General features: G+C 47.5%; 1 protein-coding gene across 1 annotated transcript in view; it reads left to right on the top strand.

Annotated features, from left to right (window-relative positions):
- The first annotated feature begins 359 nt into the window (after positions 1–359).
- Positions 360–24,000, top strand: part of LOC135819183 (uncharacterized) — a 27,545-nt gene continuing 3,904 nt past the window's right edge. The window contains exons 1-22 of the mRNA XM_065332347.1: positions 360–887; positions 1,590–2,159; positions 3,168–3,367; positions 4,654–4,876; positions 5,207–5,305; positions 6,259–6,448; positions 6,718–6,820; positions 7,409–7,559; positions 8,685–8,820; positions 9,964–10,041; positions 10,711–10,895; positions 11,755–12,287; positions 13,437–13,521; positions 13,858–13,898; positions 14,848–15,006; positions 16,605–16,814; positions 17,805–18,022; positions 20,188–20,300; positions 20,508–20,659; positions 20,998–21,062; positions 21,803–21,926; positions 23,336–23,451. Of these exons, the coding sequence (XP_065188419.1) occupies positions 575–887; positions 1,590–2,159; positions 3,168–3,367; positions 4,654–4,876; positions 5,207–5,305; positions 6,259–6,448; positions 6,718–6,820; positions 7,409–7,559; positions 8,685–8,820; positions 9,964–10,041; positions 10,711–10,895; positions 11,755–12,287; positions 13,437–13,521; positions 13,858–13,898; positions 14,848–15,006; positions 16,605–16,814; positions 17,805–18,022; positions 20,188–20,300; positions 20,508–20,659; positions 20,998–21,062; positions 21,803–21,926; positions 23,336–23,451 (4,064 nt within the window). The 5' untranslated portion in view covers positions 360–574. The remainder of the gene's footprint in view (positions 888–1,589; positions 2,160–3,167; positions 3,368–4,653; positions 4,877–5,206; positions 5,306–6,258; positions 6,449–6,717; positions 6,821–7,408; positions 7,560–8,684; positions 8,821–9,963; positions 10,042–10,710; positions 10,896–11,754; positions 12,288–13,436; positions 13,522–13,857; positions 13,899–14,847; positions 15,007–16,604; positions 16,815–17,804; positions 18,023–20,187; positions 20,301–20,507; positions 20,660–20,997; positions 21,063–21,802; positions 21,927–23,335; positions 23,452–24,000) is intronic.

Genomic DNA, 24,000 nt, shown 5'->3' with positions numbered 1-24,000 from the left:
TTCCCAAGGGCAGGACTGAGGAGTGGTTCGCAGGAAAATGGTGAAGATGTACGTAAGTCGTTACAGCTAGCCTTGGAATCGGGATTTCTGGAGAGAAAAGCTCCTTCGCCTTCTTGCCTTGATCTAGCCTATTCTTGCAAACTGTAGGACAGCTGTGCACAATCATGCACGTGACATGTGCCGACGTCTGGACCAGTAGATTCTAGTATACACGTCACGACTGCTACATCATTGAAAATGTCGGATTTACTGAAGTCACACATACCTACCTAGTACCTGCCCACACGGTCGGTAGTTTTACTCGACTCTCGAGTTGTGCATGCCAGCAGCTGTGCGGTCTGCATTCATTCCCAAACATCGCTAAAATAAAAAATTTCATGCATAGCTTGATGTGGTGGAAAATAGCAACAGCGGGGTTTGTTTGAGAGCTCCCGACCGGGTAGAGAGCATCGAGTCCTCTACTCGCCTCAACAGGACTCGTGAAGGTGTGGGTGGATCAGGGAAGATATGAAGTGGCTGTTGTCCCCTCCGACCGCTGTGTTGATAAGTTGACGGTCGCAGTACGAATCACCCGATGGACGAATCGAATGGAGCTCGAGCAGTGCGCTGCGCTGTGTGCGCTGTCGTATTCGCCTGTATGATTGCAGCCGTGTCGTCGACTCCGCTACCGTCAGGGAGCAGCGCTGCTTCATCGGTTTCTCCCCCGAGCCAGAGTTCTAGCGGTGGAAAAACCAAGGCGGCTCCAGCACCCACAATGGCTAGCAATCCTGGACCAGATCCTAACGGTGGCGGAGATGACGATGGTGATGATGAAGATGGTGACCATGAAGACAGGCCACCGCCTACCTTTCCTGCATACACCGGATTTCCCCGCAGGAACTGGACAGGTATAATGTGTGTGTGTGCGTGTTTGTGTGCGTGTGTGTGTGTGCGTGTTTGGGTGTGTGTGTGTGTCTGTGTGTGTGTTTGTATTTTGGTATGAGCACGTGCGTGCATATATTATGTGTGTGTATAATTATGTGTGTGGGGGGGGGGGAGGGGGCATATTTGCATCGTTAGAGCCACGCGAGTTGTGTGGTATGTTGCTATGCGTCCTTGAATAGTGGTTTGACCGTATTGTCTAATGGTCTTGCCAGTATCGTCATCGGCATGCATGAACATCCGCCAACATCTTTCACAGCTGAGACTTTCAGCTTGTGGTTGTCTTGCAAGGTTGCGCTCACCTTACCCCATCCTTTGTTTTCATATAACTTAGAACCTTCCAAGTTGGAAGACTGTTGGAGTGCGCACCCAAAACGTGCTAGAGCTTATAGCCAGTTAGGTGTAGAACGTCAGTACTGTCGGTCAGTTTTATGCAATGTTATCGCATGAGCTGATTGTCAAGTAAATGGTGGTGTTAATGGATATTATACCTCAACTTGTAGTTCCTTGGTCCTCTTCTTCACTATAAATCAATCATCGGCTCTCCATCCGAATCAATACTATGTCTCTAGACAACATTGGACACTCATGTGTTGGTACCAATAGTAGATTGCTTCATTCTTTCCTGACATGTGCATGTTCACTGCTCTGTCTGTATTCCCATGCAGTATGCTCATCTGCCGGAATACTAACGTTGAAAGACTTGCAGCTGTTTCAGTACTTTGCCTGCGAGATCATCAACGGCAGCCTGATTCTGGAGATCTCCGACTCTAACATCACGTCAGTGTACGATATACAATTGCCGGCGCTGTTGCACGTTACGGCGCAGCTGTCGGTTTCTCTGCCGCCCGGGTGGTCAGTCCGCGACCTACTTCCTAATCTCGTCGCTGTACACGGCTTGCCGAACTCCGTGCAGTTTCTTGCCGCATTCGAGCTGTTCCTGCGTATCCCGTACGAGGATTCGGCCAACATCACGGCGTTCGTGAGTCGCGGGGCGTTCAGCAACGACACGGACGGCATAGCGTTCCTGCGCGGTCGCGTGGCTTACTACACGCAGGGCAGGACAGTGTATGCACGTCCACCGTCCGCTGTCACTCCAGTGCCGTGCAGCCCCGAGGCTGGCAGCCTACCGGGTGTTAGCGGTGGAGTGTTCGTGGATGGGCAGCCGGTCAGCCTAGGCAACGCCACCCATATGTGCTGCAAACCCACGTACGACAAGAAGTACCTATGTCCTTACCGTAAGTTCTAGAATCGCACACTAACAATGCGCTTTCTTGAGTTCCTTGTTTGTCTTAGTCACTCAGTGAGGTCTCGCGTTTGCACTGTGCAAGCTTGAGCTCATTGACAGTGCTAGAAGAACTTGTAGCTCCACCTGTTTTCAAGTCTACTAGTCATTGTAAAAAAACGTGTTCGGCTTTTGAAGCTCTGGCCTGTGATATGAATTCATGGGCACCACACAATCCTCCTCCACTTCCTAGACACAAACATTATCCTGACCGCCTAAAAACTTGCCACTTCTTCGAAGTATGTTCACGAGGGTCAAATTTCGAAAGTCGCTACCAAACATCCAGTGCAGTGGATTGTATGCATGCGAAAAATACCTGGTGCCTATTCGGGTGTTAGTCTGTGCAATGCATCCTGCGTGTGTTCAAGCTAGAGCAAGCTGAGTACGGTGAGTCGAGTGCTCCATGCCATTGATGGAGCGTATATTACCGGTTTGTGCTATGTACTCGTGGCCAGGCACGAGGAAAACATGGATACAGTGAATGGGATTTTGGGTGGGTCTGATCTACTCACCTCTCACCGCTTAGGAGCTGCATCTGCACCTTGATCCAAGAGGGTGGTGGCATTCCTGCGGATGCAGAAAACTTGGCATTCAGCCGAGTCTCACGCTAGCCGTGATTTTTTTGTTCTACGTGTGTGAGAGTGTTCAACACACCTTCGTTCTACGTTCCACAGAAGTAGCCTTGTTTCACAGTGTGTTTAGCCTTGAAGCCCATCTGATATGTCAAAAAATATCTTCTCGTGTCAGATTTCTTTAGCCCCAATTGTGCAGGCATAGAACACAGCTCATCAGCCCGGTCTGTCTGTATGTCACCTTTCCCATTCACTCTCTCTCTCTCTCTCTCTCTCTCTCTCTATCTATCTCTATCTCTCTCTCTGTGTCTCTGTGTCTCTGTGTGTTCATATGCTGCTGTGCATGTGTGTTCCATGGATGTACACTGTCACAACACACACATGTTCAGTTGTCAACCTGGCCTGCCTCACCAATGCCCGCGAAGCATCACTGGGGAACCGAACGGAGGCCGACATAGTCACGCAGCAAAAGAAGGAGAACACGAAGAACATCACGATTTCAAACTCGGATCAGGCTATCGTCTGTAAATACTATGCGGGACCCGGTCTGGACCAATGTGTCAATACGTGTCCTACAGACACGGCACTGGTAAGTGAAGAGCTGAGATGTAAAACCCGATAAGCGTCAAATTTGAGGAAATCACATGTCTAGGGGCACCTCCAGGCAAAGTTTCACATGCAAAATCTGGCTAGAACCATTTCAAAAATGTGGAGCCCAAATATGGATTTAGATACAAACCGCACATATTACAAGTGAATTTTTTTGGCCATTATCCGAAAAGTACTGAAATGGATTCAGTGGGGTTTGCACTTCAACTCTTCAAGTAGATATTACAACTATCATACCTCATCTATCACGGCGGTCCGGGACCGGGCAATGTCCCTAATTACGAATCACATACATTTCAATGGGGAAAAGCCATGGATATGGCATATGGATGGTGTCACTATTTCTTCCAAAAGTAACAGAAGAGTACTCATACTTCCACTGAAACATGCCCAAACGCTGCCCGGTAGAGCGAAGTGCCCATAGCTTCGGGTTCCGGATAACCTAGGTGTGACTACACGTAGACTAGAGTACAGAGTGTAATGTTTGGAGCGAGGAGCCAAACTACTAGGAAACTACGGTGTGGATGTGTTTGAATTCAGACAATTTTAAATTGCTATTTTGAATCCCCACTTGTACTACAATTCCTTAAAATGACACGACGCACGTCGGGTCACATTACGTACTGTGTGTTGTCCATCTTTCCATGAAGTATTGTGTTCATTACTTACTAATTCCTGTAGTAACGTTTCACCTTTAGTAGGGGTCAGAGCTAGGAATATTTTAAAAATAGAACTGTGTTGCAATTTGCTTGTCGAGGCCCAGACCGCAGTGAATGTTGTGTTCATGGCGCATTTTATAAAGTGAAAGACTGAGTTTCAGCTTGAATTGGCAGTGCTGCATTGCACTCCAGTCCACTGTGGTCGACTGTCCATCCATTCCTCTGCTGCCCTGCCTTCATTTATTTTGTTGAAGAATTTTAATGTTGAGTTCCCGGATGATTTTTAATCAGCCAACACACAGTAAATTAGCTATCCCACCGCCCTCAACAATTGTACGCTCGAAACATCTGTATGAAAGAAGTGAGTACCAACAGATATGTCGCTTTGCTGATGGTGTGCTGTGGCAGCGCGTTGAGGTCGGCTGGATAGCGCAGTTATGGTGCGGTGGTTGAAACTCTGCACAGGGCCGAATGCTGCTGCTGCTGCTGCTGCTGCTGCTGCTGCTGCTGCTGCTGCTGCTGCTGCTGATGATCCCCATAGTAGTTTTTGGACAATAAATTTGTTTGCGTGTTTCTGATTGTTGTTCTAATCTCTACCGACTTACAGTTTGCAGATGCAGTGTGTCTGCGCCGTTGCCCCACCATTCGGGTACCTGATGCTCGATTGCTGAAGATTACCTTAGAGCCCTACTACTCTGTGTACAACGCTACTAGCAAACAGTACGTGTGTGAACGCACCTGCCCGCCGTTCCAGCAAGCCGACCCGGCAACCTCGTCGTGTCAGAAGTGCGTCATCGACGAAGACCAGTATGGTGTTCCGTGCAGGCGAGGTCAGTTCATCCTCTTGCCGCAGTTCCGTGTGTGTGTGCATGTGTATGTGTGTGCGTGCATGCATGCATGTGTATTTGTGCGTGTATTTGGGGGGGGGGGGTGCGTGCATTCATGTAAGCATCTAACTTCTACCAGCTTCTTTACTGGTATGTTTGCATCGTTCCCTTTCCCCTCCATTACAAGTAACTACGTTCCAGTTCTTAGGATAATTGCCCTCTGTGTGTGTGTGTTTTCATGTGTGTGTTTTTTTTGTGTGTGTGTGTGTGTGTGTGTGTGTGTGTGTGTGTGTGTGTGTCTGCGTCTGTGTGTGTATGGCTATGTGGCTGCAGAGTGCAATGGTGTGGTGGTGAAGTCGCTGACACAGCTGTGTAGCTTTGTCGGCTGTACGGACGTACGCGGCGACCTCTTCCTGTCCATCAACAACCCAGGTAGGTCATCGCTTCACAGTAGCACAGTGTGTATAGCTCTTGACTATTGCACAAACTACTGGTGTCCGTATAACCAGCATGTGTATACAGTTAGATCTCGTTTCACCGCACACAACCGTTTTCCACAACAATATCCGGATAGCCGAGGGAACCGGATAATCGAACACACGTACTGTATGCTTGCACTACATATGCTGTAAATCGGTAACCAACGATTTTCTTCCGGATGAGGAGGGGTCCGGATAAAAGTGGAGCGGATAAGCGAGGTCTGACTGTACCTGTGTGCTCATATCCATTTTATACCTGTATCTAGGTTAACCGGGCAAGTAGCAGCTTTCTATGAAAGCCGAAGAGACGAACTGACGTATTGTTGAGCACATACACTGTGTTGAATGTACCAGTTCAATAGCTTGTGTACATGTGGTGCTTCTATGGTGAAGGGCTTTCAAACAGGGCAGAGTCATTGGTAGGGGTGTGGAGCTTCAGCGATTGCATCATCAGTGGAGATGCTTTGGCGATGTCGTGGACTCGCACCAGCAACTGACGCTGCATACATAGCGCCCTAAAAAGAGAATCCGCTGACGCACGCTGTATAACTTAGCACCCATGAACGGTTCCTCGGCACTCAGCAGAGTCATTCGCATAACATCTGTACCCTGCCGAGACCACAGGTCGGCGTTGTTGGCTTGTCTCACCAGCACAGCTTACTTCCTGGAGCCCAGCCTACTCTTCACATTGTCGTGGTGATCTGCTACTTCTCTACCCTATTCGTACCAGTAGGTTGCGTCTTTAGTAAAAAAATCTGCTTTGGAAAATTTATTTTTCTTTGCGATCACGTTTGGCCTCAATTTCTCTGTGCTGCGCTGATGAGTCCACACAGGACGAAACAGTTCTGTCCGCAGATTGAGCAAAGAAACCCTGTTGTCGTTTTTTTCCATTCTCCCACTGTACAGGTCTCATTCCTCAATGCCTGCACCAGGAGGCAGGCATCACAACTCTGGACTCAGCCATGGACAAGGCTCTGGGAAGCGTCAAGCGCATCTTCGGCCTGCTGCTGATATTCGGCAACTTGTGCATGACAAATCTGAACTTCTTCCGCAACCTGGAGGCTGTGCTGGTCCGTAAGAGTATTGCCGAAAACTAGTAAGTATTTCACGTCTCTGGTGCATACCTGCCAGCCTTTGCACACCTAATATATGACATACCTAGGTGTGAATATGACAATATATACAAATCTAGCTGAGGCATGCAATAAATGCACTTTTGGGTGCCTAGTACCACCCTGTGATGTCGGGACGGTCCCGGCCAAATCGGGACACCTGGCAGTTATGACATTGTGTTTGTGAGTCTACTTTCGAGGCAAAGGTTTTGAACTTGTGTTTTTGATCTTTTGTGTCTTCTCTTCCTCCAAGTCGTATTCTGATCAAGGACAATCCGGTTCTGACTGACGTCTCTGGTCTTACCCAACTGGGACAGATTGGACCACACGAATTGGACATACAACTTGCCCATGCAGTGAGTTTTCTCAACAGCACATCGCCTTCCCCTTCTCCCTTGCCCCCCCACTCCCCATTCCCCATTGCCAAGCGGTGAGTGTTCTCAACTTCGCATTACCCTTCCCTTCCCCCTCTGCCCCCCCCCCCATTCCCAATTCCCATGCGGTGAGTGGTTTGAACATTACATTGCCCTTCCTTTCCCCTCTATACCCCCCCCCCCTCCATTCCCACTCTTTTCCTCCCCACTCCCTAACCTTTATAAATCCTAACATGTATCTGAGATGGCAAGATATGGGAGCACGAACTTCCGGGACTCAAGTACGCAACCGGTGACTTAGAAAATATTGGAAAAAACGCTCCACCACCACACCTGGCACAGCGGACATATTCTGGTAGTTGTGCAGATATCCATCCACCAACCCAATTCTCCAAGTTCCTGTAAAAGCCTTATGTACAACACAGTGCTTGAGCATTGAGAAGGAGAGGGAATCGTTACCTTTGGTACACGTAAACTGGTCAATTTTAGGAAATCGTTATATTTGCAGCTCGTTGAGATACCGGCTTTTACAGTGTGTTGTGTTCCGTGCTCTCAACTGTTCTGCTACAGGTCACGGCTAATTTCCGCATCGATGGCAACGCATTCCTGTGCAATGCACAGATCGATCGACTGTACGAGCAGCTGCTCGGAGAGTATTACATCAACATGGGAACGAGACCCCACTTTCACCATCCGTACGCCAATGCTGACCAACTGAATTGTAAGTCATGGAAGTACAGTGCATATCGGTTATAGTGTGGTCGTGTAAAAGAATATACTGCCTACAAGAATGAACTCTCCCATTTTCATAATCATAACATGGGTTTCATGTGTATATTAATTATTACAAGCAATGTTATCGTGTAATAGAATATCACGGTCCTAAGAATGGACTTTGTGTAGCAAAACATGCCAGATTGATACAAAGTGTATCGCCTGTAGTAATAACATCTGCCCGATACAGTTCTGAACCGACTCGAATTGCATCATAATGCTGCAAGTGCATCTGTTGTGGTCATGTAACTCATGTTGCTCAGCCACATGGTGAACCTATGCAGGCTATGGCCCAGTATGGGACTACTTTGGAAGTATGAGCAACTACATACACAGTAGCACTACGTTGCATGTATGATGATCTTCCTGGCTATGTGCACATGCATATGATATGTCACACTATATTTATCGCGTGTAAGAAATATCGGAAATAAGAATAGAAAGTCGTTTTTCAAACACCCACGCTATAACCGATACCTACTGTAGAACGATTGCGGGCACGGTGGCACTATCTTCTGATAAGGCCATGGCTACCTCTGCGCAATCTGACATGAAATTTGTGCGGTGAAGTCTGAAGAGAATGTTGAACAGTCTCTGCTGGGATGACAGCTACACCATAGCTCAGTGGTGAGAGCGTCGCTGGCCTCAAGCGAAGGTCCCTGGCTCGAATCCTGGTGGTGATAGTCAATTGTTTTCTTCAGACTTTTTTGCCCTTGTCCATTCCCTCCACCTTATGAACATTTGCACAGATAGTCCTTTTCATTTCAAGTAACAAGTTTTTCTTCCTCAGAATGACTTGACTTGAAAGGCTCTGCAGAGGTGAGAGCAATTTTCGGCAAATCCCGATTTAAGTTGTGTATGTACATGTGCATCTGTGCACGTGTGTATAATTTGTGCATGTGTGTGCTTGCATGTGTATGTGTATGTGTGTGTGCGTGCGTGCGAGCATGCGTACGTGCATGCATGCGTGTGTGTGTGTGTGTGCATGTGGGTGTGCAATGTGCATGTGTGTGTGTGTGTAAATGTGTATGTTTACGCACACAACTGCCAATTTGTGCACATGCACATACAGGTCCGGTGACACGATTTCAGATCAGGGCCGTCGGTGTGATTGAAGATTCCATCACGATATCATGGGACCCACCCGTGCCGCGCGGGACAGACAAACTCCTCAAACTCTACCTCTTCTACGTTGAGACAAGGAACAGGTGAGTTGTAAAATGATGACTTCTCGGGAACCGTACGTAGCAGGCCGGGGACTAGTACAGATGAGTTGTAAAATGACGAATTCGTGGGCACAAGGCATAGCAGTGCAGAGACTGGGAAAAATGATGACTATGGGAACCGTGAAATGCAGCGTCATGAGGAGAGCAGAGCTGTGTTCACTGTGTAGCAGGCCGCAGTCTCTCGGAGGCAGCACAAACCGATTGTCGAAGAGCCTGTATATTCAGTGGATCCTGCTGGATGTCAGCACAGGAGTGACGAGATTAACCCTTTGCATGCTGGACCCCTTTTCACCAATCCAATTGTTTTCCAGTGCACTGACTGGATTTTCATCTTGGGCTCGTTGGAAAGATCAGGACCAAGCAAATCCATCCTGGCAGCTCTCAGGTCCATAAACACATCAGGGCCACTTCCACCTCCTCACTAAACTACTCCACCGTGCCTCGTAACGGCACAACCACTCAATTTCACATTCTTGTTCGGTTTCTTGCCTAAATTCAACTGATTTTCGCGATTCAAACTGCGCTGCAAAGCTGAGATCCAATCGCTTCATTTGATGTCCATCACGCATGCGTTGTGCCAAAGGGAAATCCCCTGGCACGCTCCATAAAACTGCGAAGTCATGAACAAAAAAATTGCGTTCGCTGTGGGCCGTGATTTCCGTGTTCATCGTGTCGCCGATCGGTGAGTCCTTATCCCATCGCAAAACACTTTATATCCCGGAAAGATGAGGTCAAGACCTTGCCAAATGTGTATTGATTGTCGCGGTGCGTTGATGTTTGACGGAGTTACGACAGTTTGTACACTGATCTATGCACTGCGATGTATCGCGCGAGTTAACCCGTACGTAGTGGATCAGCACACTTCAAAAGCGCGAGATAACTCGTACTCAGTACGCAAAGGGTTAATGATTTGAGCGTCTCTCTATTCATCTGATCCTAGAGGGAGAAAAACAAATCTATACTTTGTATTGCCCAACTTAGATTGCATATGCACTTATATTTTAGCGAACATATTTATATTGGTAATGCTATAGGAGGATTTAACATGATCTCTCGGCATTGCTAAATGCACTTGCCTGGTTTTTGTTGTGTTGATTATTCTTCCCTTATTCTGTTTCCTCACAGTATCGACCCTCACCTGCGTGACGTCATCAAGCTAAGCGGAAACACAACAGACTTCTCTTGTGCAGCACGACTTGAGCCGTAAGCTGCACGCGCCCGTGTGTGTGTTTGTGTGTGTATGCCCTATATTTCCAGCTTAGTAGGGTATTTTGGCTGGAGATGGCTTGCTGTCCATGAGGAAGTTAGAGCAGGAAACACAGCTGTCTGACATTGAGCACGTTGACACCGTTGATCAGCTATGAAGGATCAGCTCACACCACTCACTGTTATCCACATGCACACTGCACAGGTCTACCAAACTATTGTCATCCAGCTAGACATCTAAGCTAGACAATCATCTTCAAATGGAATGCCTGAGTTGAATACGATCAACAGCAGTCGAAGCAACTGCACACAGTTTTATACACAGGTGACACTAATGGTCTGCAATCAATTACTAGCTTCAAGCAATCAGGCTTCGTCGGTAAGATGTGGAGTTATTCTAGGCAAAAAAGAGATGAGGCAGTAGATCGTGAGACACTGCCTCAAAGCGAAGCCGGTACGATAATCCGAAAGTACTCACGCGTCACGCTTGTTCCTTTGTGTAATGCTTTGTTTCCACAAAGGTAGAAGGGAACAGAGACAACGTGTTCTCTTCTGCCTTTGTCGTAAAGCTCCACCCGAGTGGTGTTAAGCACTCTAGGTAGACTGGGAACTCTCGCTATTGTAATGCTTTGTTTCAATACTTGCTTGTCTTCCTTTTTGCCATAGCTGGTCTGTGATCTCATTACCAGCGAACATTACTAGTTACACAGTCCGGAATCTACACTTCTGCTCCGAGTACGCCTTTGCCATCGATGCGTTCTTCAACCGCACCACCGGATCCCCGCCAACGTCGAACCTGGTCATCGGCAACACCTCCAACATCGTCCTGGGACGGCCAAAGAATCCGAGTTGTAAGTGAACGACAAGCAATACTGGCGTTGAAGTCGGCGGCCTACTGACAAACTGTCTTTGGAAAAGACCATCTCGGACAGCGGGCTATTTTCTCATAATAGTAATATCCAGACATGATACGGTGAAAGGAGTACAAGCACCGGCTTTCTATCTTTCTATCTTTCTATCTTTCTATCTTTCTATCCACTCTGTTTGTGTAAATTGCTCAACATGTTTTGTGTAGTGAGCACTCTAATTGGAGCTGCCTCGACATGCCCTGTTTGTCACCTCACTCTGAATATGTACAAGTGGAATGATACCATGCAGCTCAGGGCCGTCAGAAGGTACTTTAGTCTGGTACTGTCAGCCACCTGAAGTACAACTTACTCAGCCACCTGAAGTACAACTTTCTTGTGGCGTTGGGGTATCTCCTGTGAAAAATTTCGAAATTCAGAGCCCAAATCAGTGCCTTTATATTATTTCACAGTGTACCCGGGGCAAAGAGTGGTACGGTCAAAGCTATACTGACCGTAGCTTGTCCGACGCTCCTGATGTTGTTTACCACGTTGCATACACTACTGTTGGGCGCCGAAGAACTGGGGGTCAGGGTTCTAGCCTAGCCCGTTCTTATTTTAGCGAACACAGCAGTTTCGTTCTTATTCGATAGTACAGTCTTACATGTACATTTATGCAGTTATACATCATACTTCAAGTACATTGTAGTGTACATTAAGGTTTCTGTTCTTATCTGCAAAAAATCGAGCCTACACCGTTCATAAAAATTGGTGAAATCCTAGCCTTGCCGTTCTTCGGCACGCGTCAGTACTGTACCTTGATGCATAGTATGCCTTGTTTCCGTGTCTTGTTGCCCGTACACAGCTCCACCCGGGCCGGGATTGTTGCGTATAACGTCGGCGGATGCGGAGTCAATCTCCTTGACGTGGAAAGAGCCCAACCTGCAGTGCCAGGAGTTCGGCGTACCGTTCACGTACCGCGTCTACTGGGCCATAATCACCATCTACCCGCCCGTGACAAGCTTGACGCTGGAAGCGTGCGGAGCGCTGTGTGCGTGCGCCGATCATAGCTTCCTGGATCCGTCCACTACGGCCGGTCAGCTGATGGAGCAGGTGCAGCGTCAGTACCGCGGGCGATTTGTCGTGACGGCGCGCGACTCTCCCAAAGCCTCGCTGAGCCCACCGCCTGCCGTTCCTAACCTGATCACGCCGGCAGGGTGCAATAGCACAGAGTCGTCAACGTGCTGTCCAGAAGGTCTGTTCATACATGTCGAGGACTTGAACAGGGTCAACCAGGGCGAGGGCCTGTTCAATTTGCAGCACAGTAAACTAACCCAACAGCGCAACTTCACCATCAAGCGTAATATCACCAGCCGACTATCGACGTACATATTCGCGGTAAGGATCGGGCACGGATGGGAAGACAAGCCTTATGTATTGTGTGGTGCTAGTGTAGTACAGTAAGATCGGGCGCCGAAGAACGCAGGGGCTCGAGCGCAGCCTAGGAAAGTTCTTAAATTTTTGATTCTAGCCAGACCGTTCTTATTCACACGCGCGCGCGGCGAGTCGAGTGACATCATGACGTTTGTCATGTACATGTACATGTAGTGCAATGTATTACATCATGTACTTCTAAACTAGTGGGTGTCGTAAATGGGAATGACTGTACATGTAGCAGTTACTGTTTACACGTGTACATGACATGTACTCACCTCCCATACGTGTACAATGTAGATCTACGTACAATGCAGATCTAGTGTTCTTAAATCTGATAATTCTAGCCTGGACTGTTCTTAAATTTTGCCGGTTTTCCAGCCTGGGTGTTCTTCGGCGAGGTGTTCTTCGGCGCCCGATCTTACTGTATGGGTCCTTCATAACACGAAATTTGTATACACATAAATAGTACACCGTAGCCGGAATGCCTGGTAGCTTTGCGCATACTCGCACTTCTTCTTCTCCTCTTATGAGACAATGAACGAATGATAACTACTTACATAACTACAAGCATGTGCTTTGAGTGCTGAGAGTACACGGGTTACAATGGTGGCAGCGGTGGGATTCGAGCCCACGCCTCCGGAGAGACTGGAGTGTAAAAATAGTGTTTACTTTGGCTCTACTTGTTTTGTAACTCTCAAAACCTCAGCTGAGTGACCGGTGTGTTGTGCCTGTACAATGTACCGAATGTACCTTGAGATGACCATGTTCTTGTCAGGGTGGTGGGAGGAGGGGGTAGGAGGGGGTGGGGGGGGGGGGTAGGAGGGGGGAGGGAGAGGGAGGGGGAGACTGGTTCATAGTGAGCCTCCTGGAACCGGGCAATTTCTCCACATATGGCCCAAAACAGCGCTGCACAGCTGTCGGCACAAATTCGATTGCATCCTCAAGCTATATTCTTGCCTGGCGGAGTGAGAAAGGGAGAGAGAGAGAAAGAGAGAGAGAGAGAGAGAGAGAGAGAGAGAGAGAGAGAGAGAGAGAGAGAGAGAGAGAGAGAGAGAGAGAGAGAGAGAGAGAGCTGTGCTTTGCCCTTGTCTATTCTGTTCCCTGTGTAAGGTTCAAGTTTACCATGGCAAACCGACTGACACCTACACCCTAAGTACCAACCAGTGGGCCTTGGCCGCCAATGTAACTGAGAATAGTAAGTTCTGGTAGTACACCTGTGTGTATTCTGTCCTGTGTGTGTTCTGTCCTGTGTGTATTCTGTCCTGTGTGTGTTCTGTCCTGTGTGTGTTCTGTCCTGTGTGTGTTCTGTCCTGTGTGTTTTCTGTCCTGTGTGTTTTCTGTCCTGTGGGCACTCGTGAATGCGGTGGAAAGAAATCTTGACAGTCCCTTGAGAGATCCTGCAGTTGCTTCCCTTGTAATGTCTGCAAACGTTCTCATGTTTGGTCCTCTCATGCTCCAGCAAATGTGTTTTTGCTGGCTGATCTTAATGTTCATAATTAGTATTTTGTATTTCCGTCTGCCCATTCTCTAGCAATCGCCGATACAATCCCAGATTTCAAGGTAAACCGTACGGTGAGTTCTGCTGTAGCTGGTCTAGTGTAGGATCCGTAACTGCTCACGTAGTTAGTGAGTGTATTTGATTATGCCAGTGAATCGATGTTGAATCCATTCATGAATTGCCCCGCCCCTGGCTATTCACATCACCCCACGTGATAGGGCGAATGGATTCTGAACCGATTCCGGGGGCGCATGGCATGAAATTGAACGACGAGATTCCGTTCATGAATCAATTCATGGCAGTAATCGAATGCACCCAGTGGTGATGTCGAAACGCTGTTCATCTTTGTTCCTTCCAGCCACTCAGACATCTCCCTCACTGGTGGTAGCTAGTACATATGCCGCACTGTCAGGCGTCTGATAATCTTTCCAGCACGCAGCAACGTTTTCAGAAACACACATTGTAGGGAACTTCTTTCTTATTACTATTACATAAAAACTCTAAATAAGCAAGAAATTACATCTACCGTCCATCAACTGTGACAGAGCAATGGTTCAGATGATGCTGTTTTTCATGATATAATTATTTAGTTGGAATGTTGTCGTAAAGCAAGTGCCTGCCTATTGGGTAGTCGCTTGTTGCAATTCACGAGAACGAAGTAGAAATGAGTAACTCTGCCTGCTGAACCAGTATCATTCCCAGGATGATTCCACCGCTTCCTGCCCGCACCCCCCCCCCCCCCTGCCCCGCTCAGGAACCACCCAAGCAGGAATACATAGTGACTTGAAGAACTGACGTCACGAAACATGCACCGTTACACATTGTGACAGGTGTGTCACTGGGTCTTTTCAATCCCGTCTTGCAAAAGAATTGTATACGGCCAACGAAGATTGTGTGGATATTGCTCAGCCCCCCCCCCCCCCCCCACAGTTCTTTGGAACTAGAAAGTACTGTAGGCAAATTCTTTTCCACTGGGAATCTTGTTTGGACAATGTCTTTGGTGTCTGCACTCTGTGTGTGTAGGTATTCGGAGAGAGCAGTGATGTAGAGCTGAGCTGGACAGATCCACCGCCCAGTGACAGCCCAGTGATACGCTATCAAGTGCTGATGACGGCACGTGTGAAGTCGTTTGGCAAGAACACAAGTCAGGTTGAAGAATACCTGGGAACGGAGATTGTGCAGGTAACTAGATTAGCAGGATTGAAAATCTACATTCCAATTTCACCATGCATGTGAACAGTGCTGTGCATAGAGAACTTATATCAGCCACTAGTAATATGAGTTATTAAGAGCACAGAAGTGCAGCGATGGTTTTCAATCAACTGTTAGTCGACAAATTCTCGGCCCATTCAAATTTCGGCCTCCCAGGGCTGAAAACCATTTTCGGCCTGTACTGCTGCCTCCTGCATACTGGATTGGCATGATTGAAAATCTCCTTTCCTTGACAGATTTGGGTTTTACTTCTTTTGTTTTTGCTAGAGAAGTAAAACGCCTCACATGAACATACGTTACTAACATTATAATGGAAAATAAAATACTTGTGAGGCTCTTTGCCAGATATGGTTGCCATTAGCTATCGACCTTTGCTTGCTTGTGATTGTCCTAATGAAACGACGTCGTCTGTTCTAGGGCATAAGTTGACCTGTAGTTCTGAACCGTCGTGACTCCCCGAGACAATACAGTGTGGCACAATGTCACCATGCATGTGACAGTGCTTTGCATGGAGAGCTTAGATCAGCCGCTAGGAATATGAGTTGTTAACCCTTTAAGAGCCACAGGAAAATTTCAAAATTCTGCATTTTTTCGTGTTCCTTGGATCATAGCTTCAGTTCTACTCACTCAATCCTCACAATCTAGGGCTTCCTGGAAAGGTCTCCGCGAGAGGAAGAGAATGAGGTCGATCATGATCGCCAGCACACCGTCTATCCAGCGCTAGATCGCAGCGACAGTACGAAAAATGCCCCAAATGCGTCCAATTGCGTCCCGCTCCAGATATTTCATTTTGCTCAATCGTGGAGTTCCAAATTTTTCGCTGTGTACTCTTGACAATATCAACAGTGAAACCCGTGCAAATTCGAGTAAACCAGAGTGACGAAAAGTCTCAAAATTCTCAATACTAAAGTCGCACTGCGCGCTTTTGAAATTGCCGCGATCGCGGCTCAACTTACGAGTGATTTATCTCAGGAACCGTAGCTCGCAGCGCTTCGCGGATTGTTTCTCCCGACAGGTGAGAGTTTTCTCTTCGCCCTGGATATTTCGATCACTGGATTTGAGCGAGATTGGACTGAGTTACGATCTTTTGAAGTTTTGCATTTGAATGCGTCGTTTACGACGCATTCAAGTATGGGGCGGCTCTTAAAGGGTTAAGAGCACGGAAGTGCAGCGATGGTTTTCAATCTACCCGATGGCGCACAGACTGGATTGAACAGTGCTGAGACAAAAGATTTACTCTTTTTTTTACAAAGACCACTTTTGAAATGCCAAACACGAGCTGCAACTAGAACGGAAGCACACACAACATGAATCATGGCAGTGGTGGTGAGGCTTAGGGAGCTCCGCCGACCTAGGGTCTCCACTTCATGGCCACCTAGACGCACCATGTTTTCTGTAAACAACAGACATGCCAACCTGTTTGTTTTTTTGTTCGCTTAACATTATTTTACTTCACCCTAGGCACAGGCAAAATCTGCCTTCTCACTGGGTGTATTGCCACAAAAATGATGAAGATACTGATATGTTTCGTGTTGATCTTCTTGTTGTTGACATTGTTCTGGTTGCAGTGTCTGATGGAGTACTGCGCTGGATTTACTGGCAATGGCTGTGTCAACATCACCATGGAAACAGAGGGTGGGACTGTTCCCGTGGCCGTGGCCGTCACTCTGCACCCGGCGCTCATCGCGGCGGAGGGGTCGAGGTCGACGGTGACACTGCGTCGAGTGTCTTGTCTGAATCCGCACTACACGGATTCGGTGCGCGACGTTATTGTACATGTGAGTCGATTGACACAGCAGTACACTGTGCATTGTATTCAAAGCTGTCCAGTGAATTCACCATCATGAGTACTGTATTTCCCTGAATGTATGTCAAAACTTTCACAGTACAGTATGTCAGGGCCAACAAAGGCCGTGCGGTGCGACTTACCATCGAGCATGATCACTACCGGAGTGAATATATCGAAACGATGTGACAGGGACCTGGGAGTGGGGTGTGACTTACAATTGGTGTTATCAAGAGTACATAACCCCCAGAGTGTGCAATGCCTGATCCAACTCTACATAGGGTCTTGGTCGAGCGTAATCGGATCTTCTGATGTCATGCGTGCACTCCACACCAGCGCAAGGCCGGTCTCGAGGCAGGGCATCGTTGTTTTTGATCCGAGAGTCCTCGCGCCTCCCCGGGTTCCCCTCAGATGTGTACGGTATTATGACATCAGAAGATCCGACTACGCTCGACCAAGGCGCTATGCAGAGCTGGATCAGGCGTTGCACACTCTGGCGGGGGGGGGGGGGGGGTATGTACTCTTGGTGATATACAGTGTATACTCAGCCTTTGCGAATAACAGCTCTCGACCGGGCCTGAAAATGGGTTGATGCTAGCACTGCTATTCATTGGGTTCACTAGGGCATATACAGTAGAGTGGTGAATACACATGTGTTTGGAGCAGGGGCTTTGGAAGGTAATTTAGTGTGATACGGTCAGCCATCTGAAGCACAATTTAAGCGTGAGGGAGGGGTGCCTGAGCCAAACCTTGTGGAAATTCAGAGCCCGAATCAGTGCATTTTATTGATTCAAGGGGTAATGGCGCAAAGAGTGGTACGGTCAGTACCGCGGTGAGCGTACCGTGTGCGGCGCCCCTGTGGAGGCCATGTTGAGTGATAACTTACACCCTGCCCTTCTCTCTCTCTCTCACTCTCTCTCTCTTTCTCTCTCTCTCTCTCTCTCTCTCTCTCTTTCTTTCTCTCTCCACTGTACTATTTCAGATTCGCAGTATCACAGTGAGTGGCTGTGGACCTTGGTCAGATCTCGGATCCATCATTGTTCAGGGTCTGGAGGCGGAGGGCACACCAGCCACGAATGCCGACGGGGCAAGCCCTCTCGGTGCTGGAGAGTACACTGCTATTGCGGTTCCCATCTCCCTGCTTGTCATCCTATGCCTGGTGCTGTATGCCATCAAACTGAGACGCTCCAAGGCAAAGAGGTAAGCTGCTGGGAGTATGTGTTATCAAGAGTAAGAAGAAGAACGAATTGCGCATTACTCAGAATTGATCTCTACGTATCTGTGAGTGAAAAAGGCTTCATTCTTGTCTGTTGTCAGCTAAGACAAAGGCTCCAGGGACAGTGATGTTGGTTTTCTTCAGAGAACTGTGTGGCATGAAGAGTAAAATTAAAAAGCTCCCAAGAGTGTGAAACTGAGGGAGGTTACACCACATTATGTGAGTTTTCACCGTCGGCGGACTGCATAGAAAAGATATCCTGAGTTGCACACTCTTGGAAGGGCATGTACTCCTGGTGAATGTGACTGTGTAGACATTGGTGATGTGCGGATAGACAGGCTTCATTAGCTCCGGTGTCAAGTACATTTCAAGTACTGGGAGATTTGCGATTTTAGCTGGGCACGAAGTATAACGCTTTAACGAGAGAATAAATCCATCTTTATCTCAAGAAACGTTACCAGTGTGCTTATCCTCCTCTTTTCTATACTAGGGAAATAGAAGATGGGTGTGTGATGGAGGAGTCGTTAAACCGTGTACCCGCCAAATGGAAATGTTAGCAGATCGTTAAAGTTTGGACTCGTCACTCTCTCAACTCTTAAGCTGTGTTCACAACTGGCGCGTGTACGCGTGAAACCACGCGTTTGTGCGTATTTTTGCTGGCTTTTGGGGCGCCATGCGTACGGAAACGCGCCGAAATAGAAATTCCAACATGTTGGAATTTTCAGCGCGTATCAGGCGCGTACCAGCGTACATGCCAGTCACTTTGACTGGCGGGGTCATAAAATTAGTACTCGAAGGTGTCGCACGCGCTAAATACGACTCTGATTGCTGTTTTTTGTGTAAGCTTGAGCGCGCGTTTAGGCACGCATGAACCGCAAGCGTACCGCGTCCACGCGCCAGTTGTGAGCACAGCTTTACGGTACATGCGCATGAAGTAGATGCATGCTCTCCAGCTTGCAATGCAAGTGCACTCACCACCCGGTGGCAATTAGTACTGTTAAAGCCGTTATTCTAACGAGGCGCATATTATAACGATTTCCCAAAATTGACTACCGGTAGTTTACGTGTACCAAAGGTAACCACTCTCACTCATTCTCAACGCTCAATAGGACAGTATATGTATCGATTTCTGTATAACGATTTCTATTTTAATGACAGATTTCTCCTCCTTAACTTGTTAGTAGTGGTGAAACGAATATCAAAACCCAGTAGCCGAATATTCTTTGGCTTAACGAACGAACGAACGAATATTCTTTCGTTAACACAGATGACATCACACGCCCTCCTCTCAGTCATTTTATTGGATATTGTCACTATTATTAGGCATGACAAACGAAGGCGCATATTTTCCATCATTTCTAGATCATTTCTAGATCAATTTTCACAAAATCCCCAGCTGAAGTGCATGTTACACGCTAAAAACCCAGCTTGAGACGTGATTTTCGTTCAACCGCCATAACTCCATTCCAGGACCTCGGATCGAGACGACAGCTGAGAGTTTTCTAATGCCGATAGACCTTTCGATGAAGTGATTCGGTCAAGTATTCGCGAAGTTACGGAAGTTTGAAGTCGCCCGGTAAACTCTGCATACCGGGTTAACGAATATTCGCCATGAGAAATATTTGTTCGAATCTGACAAACCGAACGAATATTCGAATATTCGGTATATTCGTTTCACCACTACTTGTTAGAGCTAGCACTTTGTTATATATAATTATGGCTTTTACAGTGTTGTGCTTGCTAGGCCGTACCGTAAAAGTCCGTTAATAAGTACGTATTTACTTTCGAGTGACCACACCCGTACTAACTTTCGGGCGGGTACTGACTTTCGGGCACGAACTAACTTTCGGACCTGACTTGTGTGTACTGGAGAAGTCATTTTCATGTCGATTTACATGCTACGTGCTCCATGTGCGCACCGTACCGGTACTTATTTCGGGCAGTATGTTTATCGGGCTTGACTTGACTTCAACATACAGAGCCTAAAGAATGAAGGGGGTATTTCTTTCGGGCAGGTACTTATTTACGGACTTTTACGGTATTGTGTTGGCTACTGTGTGTATGAGGGGAGTTAGCAGTACTGGCTTAGCTGTTTAGGTAACCGTTGGTTTGTGCTGCTGTTGTTGTACTGAATTGTTGCTTTCCTCAGCTTGCGGGAAGCTGACGAAATCCGTGAGATGTTGGATCGCGTCACACAGTCCGACCCGGGTTCATCCAAGGGCTACTTCATGTTGGAGAACGGAGGGTACAGTGAGTTTAAAGGTGAGACTGCGCATCTGCCATCCTCGTATAGTCAGGCATGGCTGTGGGCCCTACGGGGATTTCCCACGCACTGCAATGGCTGATTATTTATTACTATACACACCAACAAACAGGGTCGATGATAAATGCCTGTATGGAAATAATGAATTGTAACACCATGCTGATTGTTCCTATTTCCATTTACTTTGCCATTTATTTTTGCTGCAGTTGAAATTGACCCAGATGAGTGGGAGGTTGGCTTAGAACATCTGACACTTCTCGGTGAACTGGGACATGGGAACTTTGGTACAGTGTACGAAGGCAGACTAAAGCGCCTCACCGACGACGACAAAGAGGAAGAAATTTCAGTGGCAGTCAAGGTAGGAACGGTCCTGTATTGCTCCTGCTTTTGTTGAAAGTCCATATTGTTTCCGTGGCAACCCAACCTGCTCATGCTCCCGAATTATTGGCGCATTCTGTTTAGTACCTGAAAACAGCGAGTTTTCTGTGACAAATATGTGCTTGATACTGTGGCACACAAGCACGCACACATGCATGCATGCACTTGTGCACACACATGCACACAGACACACACACACACACACACACACACACACACACAAACCTTATCGATGAGGTAAACCACTGCTCGGTCTGGATAACTGGAAAGCAGCATCTTATATTTTCTGACTGTTTGGGTGATTCTTACCTGCAACAGACGGTGAAGGAAGGGTCGTCAATGGAAGCAACAAAGGAATTCCTGGAAGAGGCATGCGTTATGAAGTAAGAACGTTGGACTGTATGCTTCATCAGGCAGATTGCTATCCAATCAAGCGTGTAATGCTGACTTGCCCCCCCCCCCCTCTCTCTCCTGCATACCCCTCATGGTAATGTAAAGGTGAAACGTGGAGTGCAGAAACCTTGTTCTCTCTTGGTGGTCCTTGCAACTTGATCAGTGTGTGTGTACATTGCACCATTTCTGACTCCCTCTGTCAGACATGGATGAAAAGTTGAACTCTGATAAAACATACGTACGCCTTTTGGCAGCAGCAGCAGCAGCAGCAGCAGGAAAGTGAACTTGGTATTATTATCCTAGTTACTGCTTGGTACAATGTCCTTCAGTATGGATCAATGCAACCAGGCTTGGTACAATGTCCGTACTGTGGGAAAACCCTGTCTTATCAGAGTACATACTGTTTTGGATATTGAAATCCGTTGAGAAGTCAAGCGGCCACAAGGCGCTTGCCTTGCCATCTTGAGCACTGATGGTCCATTTTTCTACATGAACTACATGTAGTGCATGTACTCATTAAAAGCGGTAAAGGCGCCAATCCCGGGTTATTTCATTGGACTTCAATGTCCACACCAGTACAAAATAAATTTCACAGCACTTCGAAATAAGAGACGAGGGCTCATCGGCAAGCAAATTTCAACAATGCGGATGTGAATTATTTCTCAAAGTGATCTTTTTTGCGGATCCGAGTAGTTTTGCTGTTGTGCTTTGATGTTCATTGTTCGGGCAGGAAAATAACTTGTCCCCACCTTGTCAACCTGGTTGGCTTGGTAACGCAAGGTGAAGCCTATGCCATCATGGAGTTCATGCCACACGGTGATTTGAAACACTACCTGAGAGACATACGACCTGAGGTAAGGATGAGTGGACCCGTCGCTAGAGTTGGTCTTCACCGCAGAGGATTGTACAAGAAAGAGAGGGAGAGAGAGAGAGACACACACACACACACACACACACACACACACAGAGAGGGAGACACAGAGAGACAGAGCTCATACTTGTATCAAGGTTACTACTTCCTCCGTTAACAAAAACTTCGAATTTTGATGGATATGAAAACGATTAGAACAGGTCAAGAACAGTTGGTGTCGAGTGCAAATCACTGGACGAAGGTAGTTCAGCCTATTTTAAGCGTGTTTACAAGAGAAACTGTTGGCGAGATAAGCAGAGAGTTCGTTTTGCGTCGCATTTGCTCGACTCATTTTTGACCCTGCACCGCTGTTGTCATCTGCTGAACGCGAGCCATCATCTCTCTCGAGTCGTTGGGCAACTCGTTTCAGCCTTGCCTCGGCTGCTTTTATCACACTTTGCTGAACTTGATGTCGCCGTCGTTCAAGTAAGTTGGCTTTCAAGCTGCGTGTCCCGCCGCGGTGGCGATTACTCGTTTCCACCAGGGAGTCGTAAACAATATTTTGCGACTCCCTGGTTTCATCTTCGCTCTCCAGAACTCCTTGAAATGAAGAGTAAAGGCACAGCCAAACGGATTCCATTTTATCTGATGGGTACTCCTGCCAGCACTGAACAGCTTCGGCTAGCAAGTCCAGTCAACTTTCCTTAGCCACGAGACTCGCGTCGGACTGCAGACTTCTGAAAGAATGCATGGTTATTACCATTCAAATCTGGGCTTTGCGCATGTTGAATAAGAACTGGAGTTCAGAATTATTTCATTGCGCGGCCGTGCGATCGGAGTGGCTCCTTGTGCACTCGCTCATTGTGTGGGCTCGCTGCTCCATTTCACCGATCTCTCTATGACTCTCAAACTGTCGAGTCAGTGCTAAAATAGCAGAGAGGCCAAGCAGTGCATTATCCCCTTGGGGAAGTGGTATTTCAGTTTCGCTCGCCATGATTGTCATCACCTATGTTACCACAGCGCAACCATCGATTCTGCTCGCCTTGTTGTGAAAGGTCGCTTTCCTTGCATCGTACCTCTTTCCTGGCATGCCAGGGAAGGCCGAGAAAGTGATTGCGACTCATTTCACGGCAGTTTGTGCGCAAACCAGTCCCTCAAAAATCCATCACAAAGTTTTTGTTAACGGAGGAAGTAGGCCTGTTATCTACTCCACACACATACATACAAGTTCCCCTGCTGATAGTTCCCTAACAGCTAGTTCCTATGCATAGCCGCTGAGCCTGTTTCGTACATGCAAGCTGAACTGGACTATGTCCTCATATGGTTGTTCTACTTCAAAATTTACACTGCACCTAGCAGAAGTTATATCAAGTCCATTGTTCCTTTCACTGATTTGTTTCTTTCTGAGCACAGAAGCAAGAGGCGAAGGGCTTTGAGCGGATGGTACCGTCAGCGTCTTTATTCCACAGCTGGGCATCGCATGTAGCCCAGGGTATGGACTACTTGTCAGGCAGGAAGTTGGTTCATAGGTAAGGGCAATGCAGCGATGTTTGTTATCGTCAAAGTTACTGTTCAATTCTAAAGGCCTGGCCTTTACCAGCATCAGGGGATCGGTGTGGGTGATGGGAGATGTCTGACCGGAAGAGGATTCGAGATATGGAGTTTTCCCATGGCGGGGCAATTTCAGCCAATCGGCGGCCGTTCTGAGCAATTCAGGGATATACCCCGCTTGGCTGGAAGATATACCCCGCTTGGCTGGAAGATATACCCCGCTTGGCTGGAAGATATACCCCGCTTGGCTGGAAGATATACCCCGCTTGGCTGGAAGATATACCCCGCTTGGCTGGAAGATATACCCCGCTCGATTCACCCGGGTCAAAGAGATACATGTGCCCAGCTCGGTTCACATGGGTCATACAAAGAGAAAATAAGGGAGCATTGTGTTGATTACGCTCTATTTTTGGAACACTACCATGCCGTAAATGGATTATACCATTCATACTCTGTGTATTCCGTGTCCCTCATATTTTCCCACGTGCTAACGCACGAGGCGAAAATATTCGGCAGCACAGTATACC

This window comes from Sycon ciliatum, chromosome 6, assembly GCF_964019385.1.
Source record: "Sycon ciliatum chromosome 6, ocSycCili1.1, whole genome shotgun sequence".
Lineage (NCBI taxonomy): Eukaryota > Metazoa > Porifera > Calcarea > Leucosolenida > Sycettidae > Sycon > Sycon ciliatum.
Note: the sequence above shows the minus strand (reverse complement) of the source record. Positions and strands in the feature narration are given on the sequence as shown.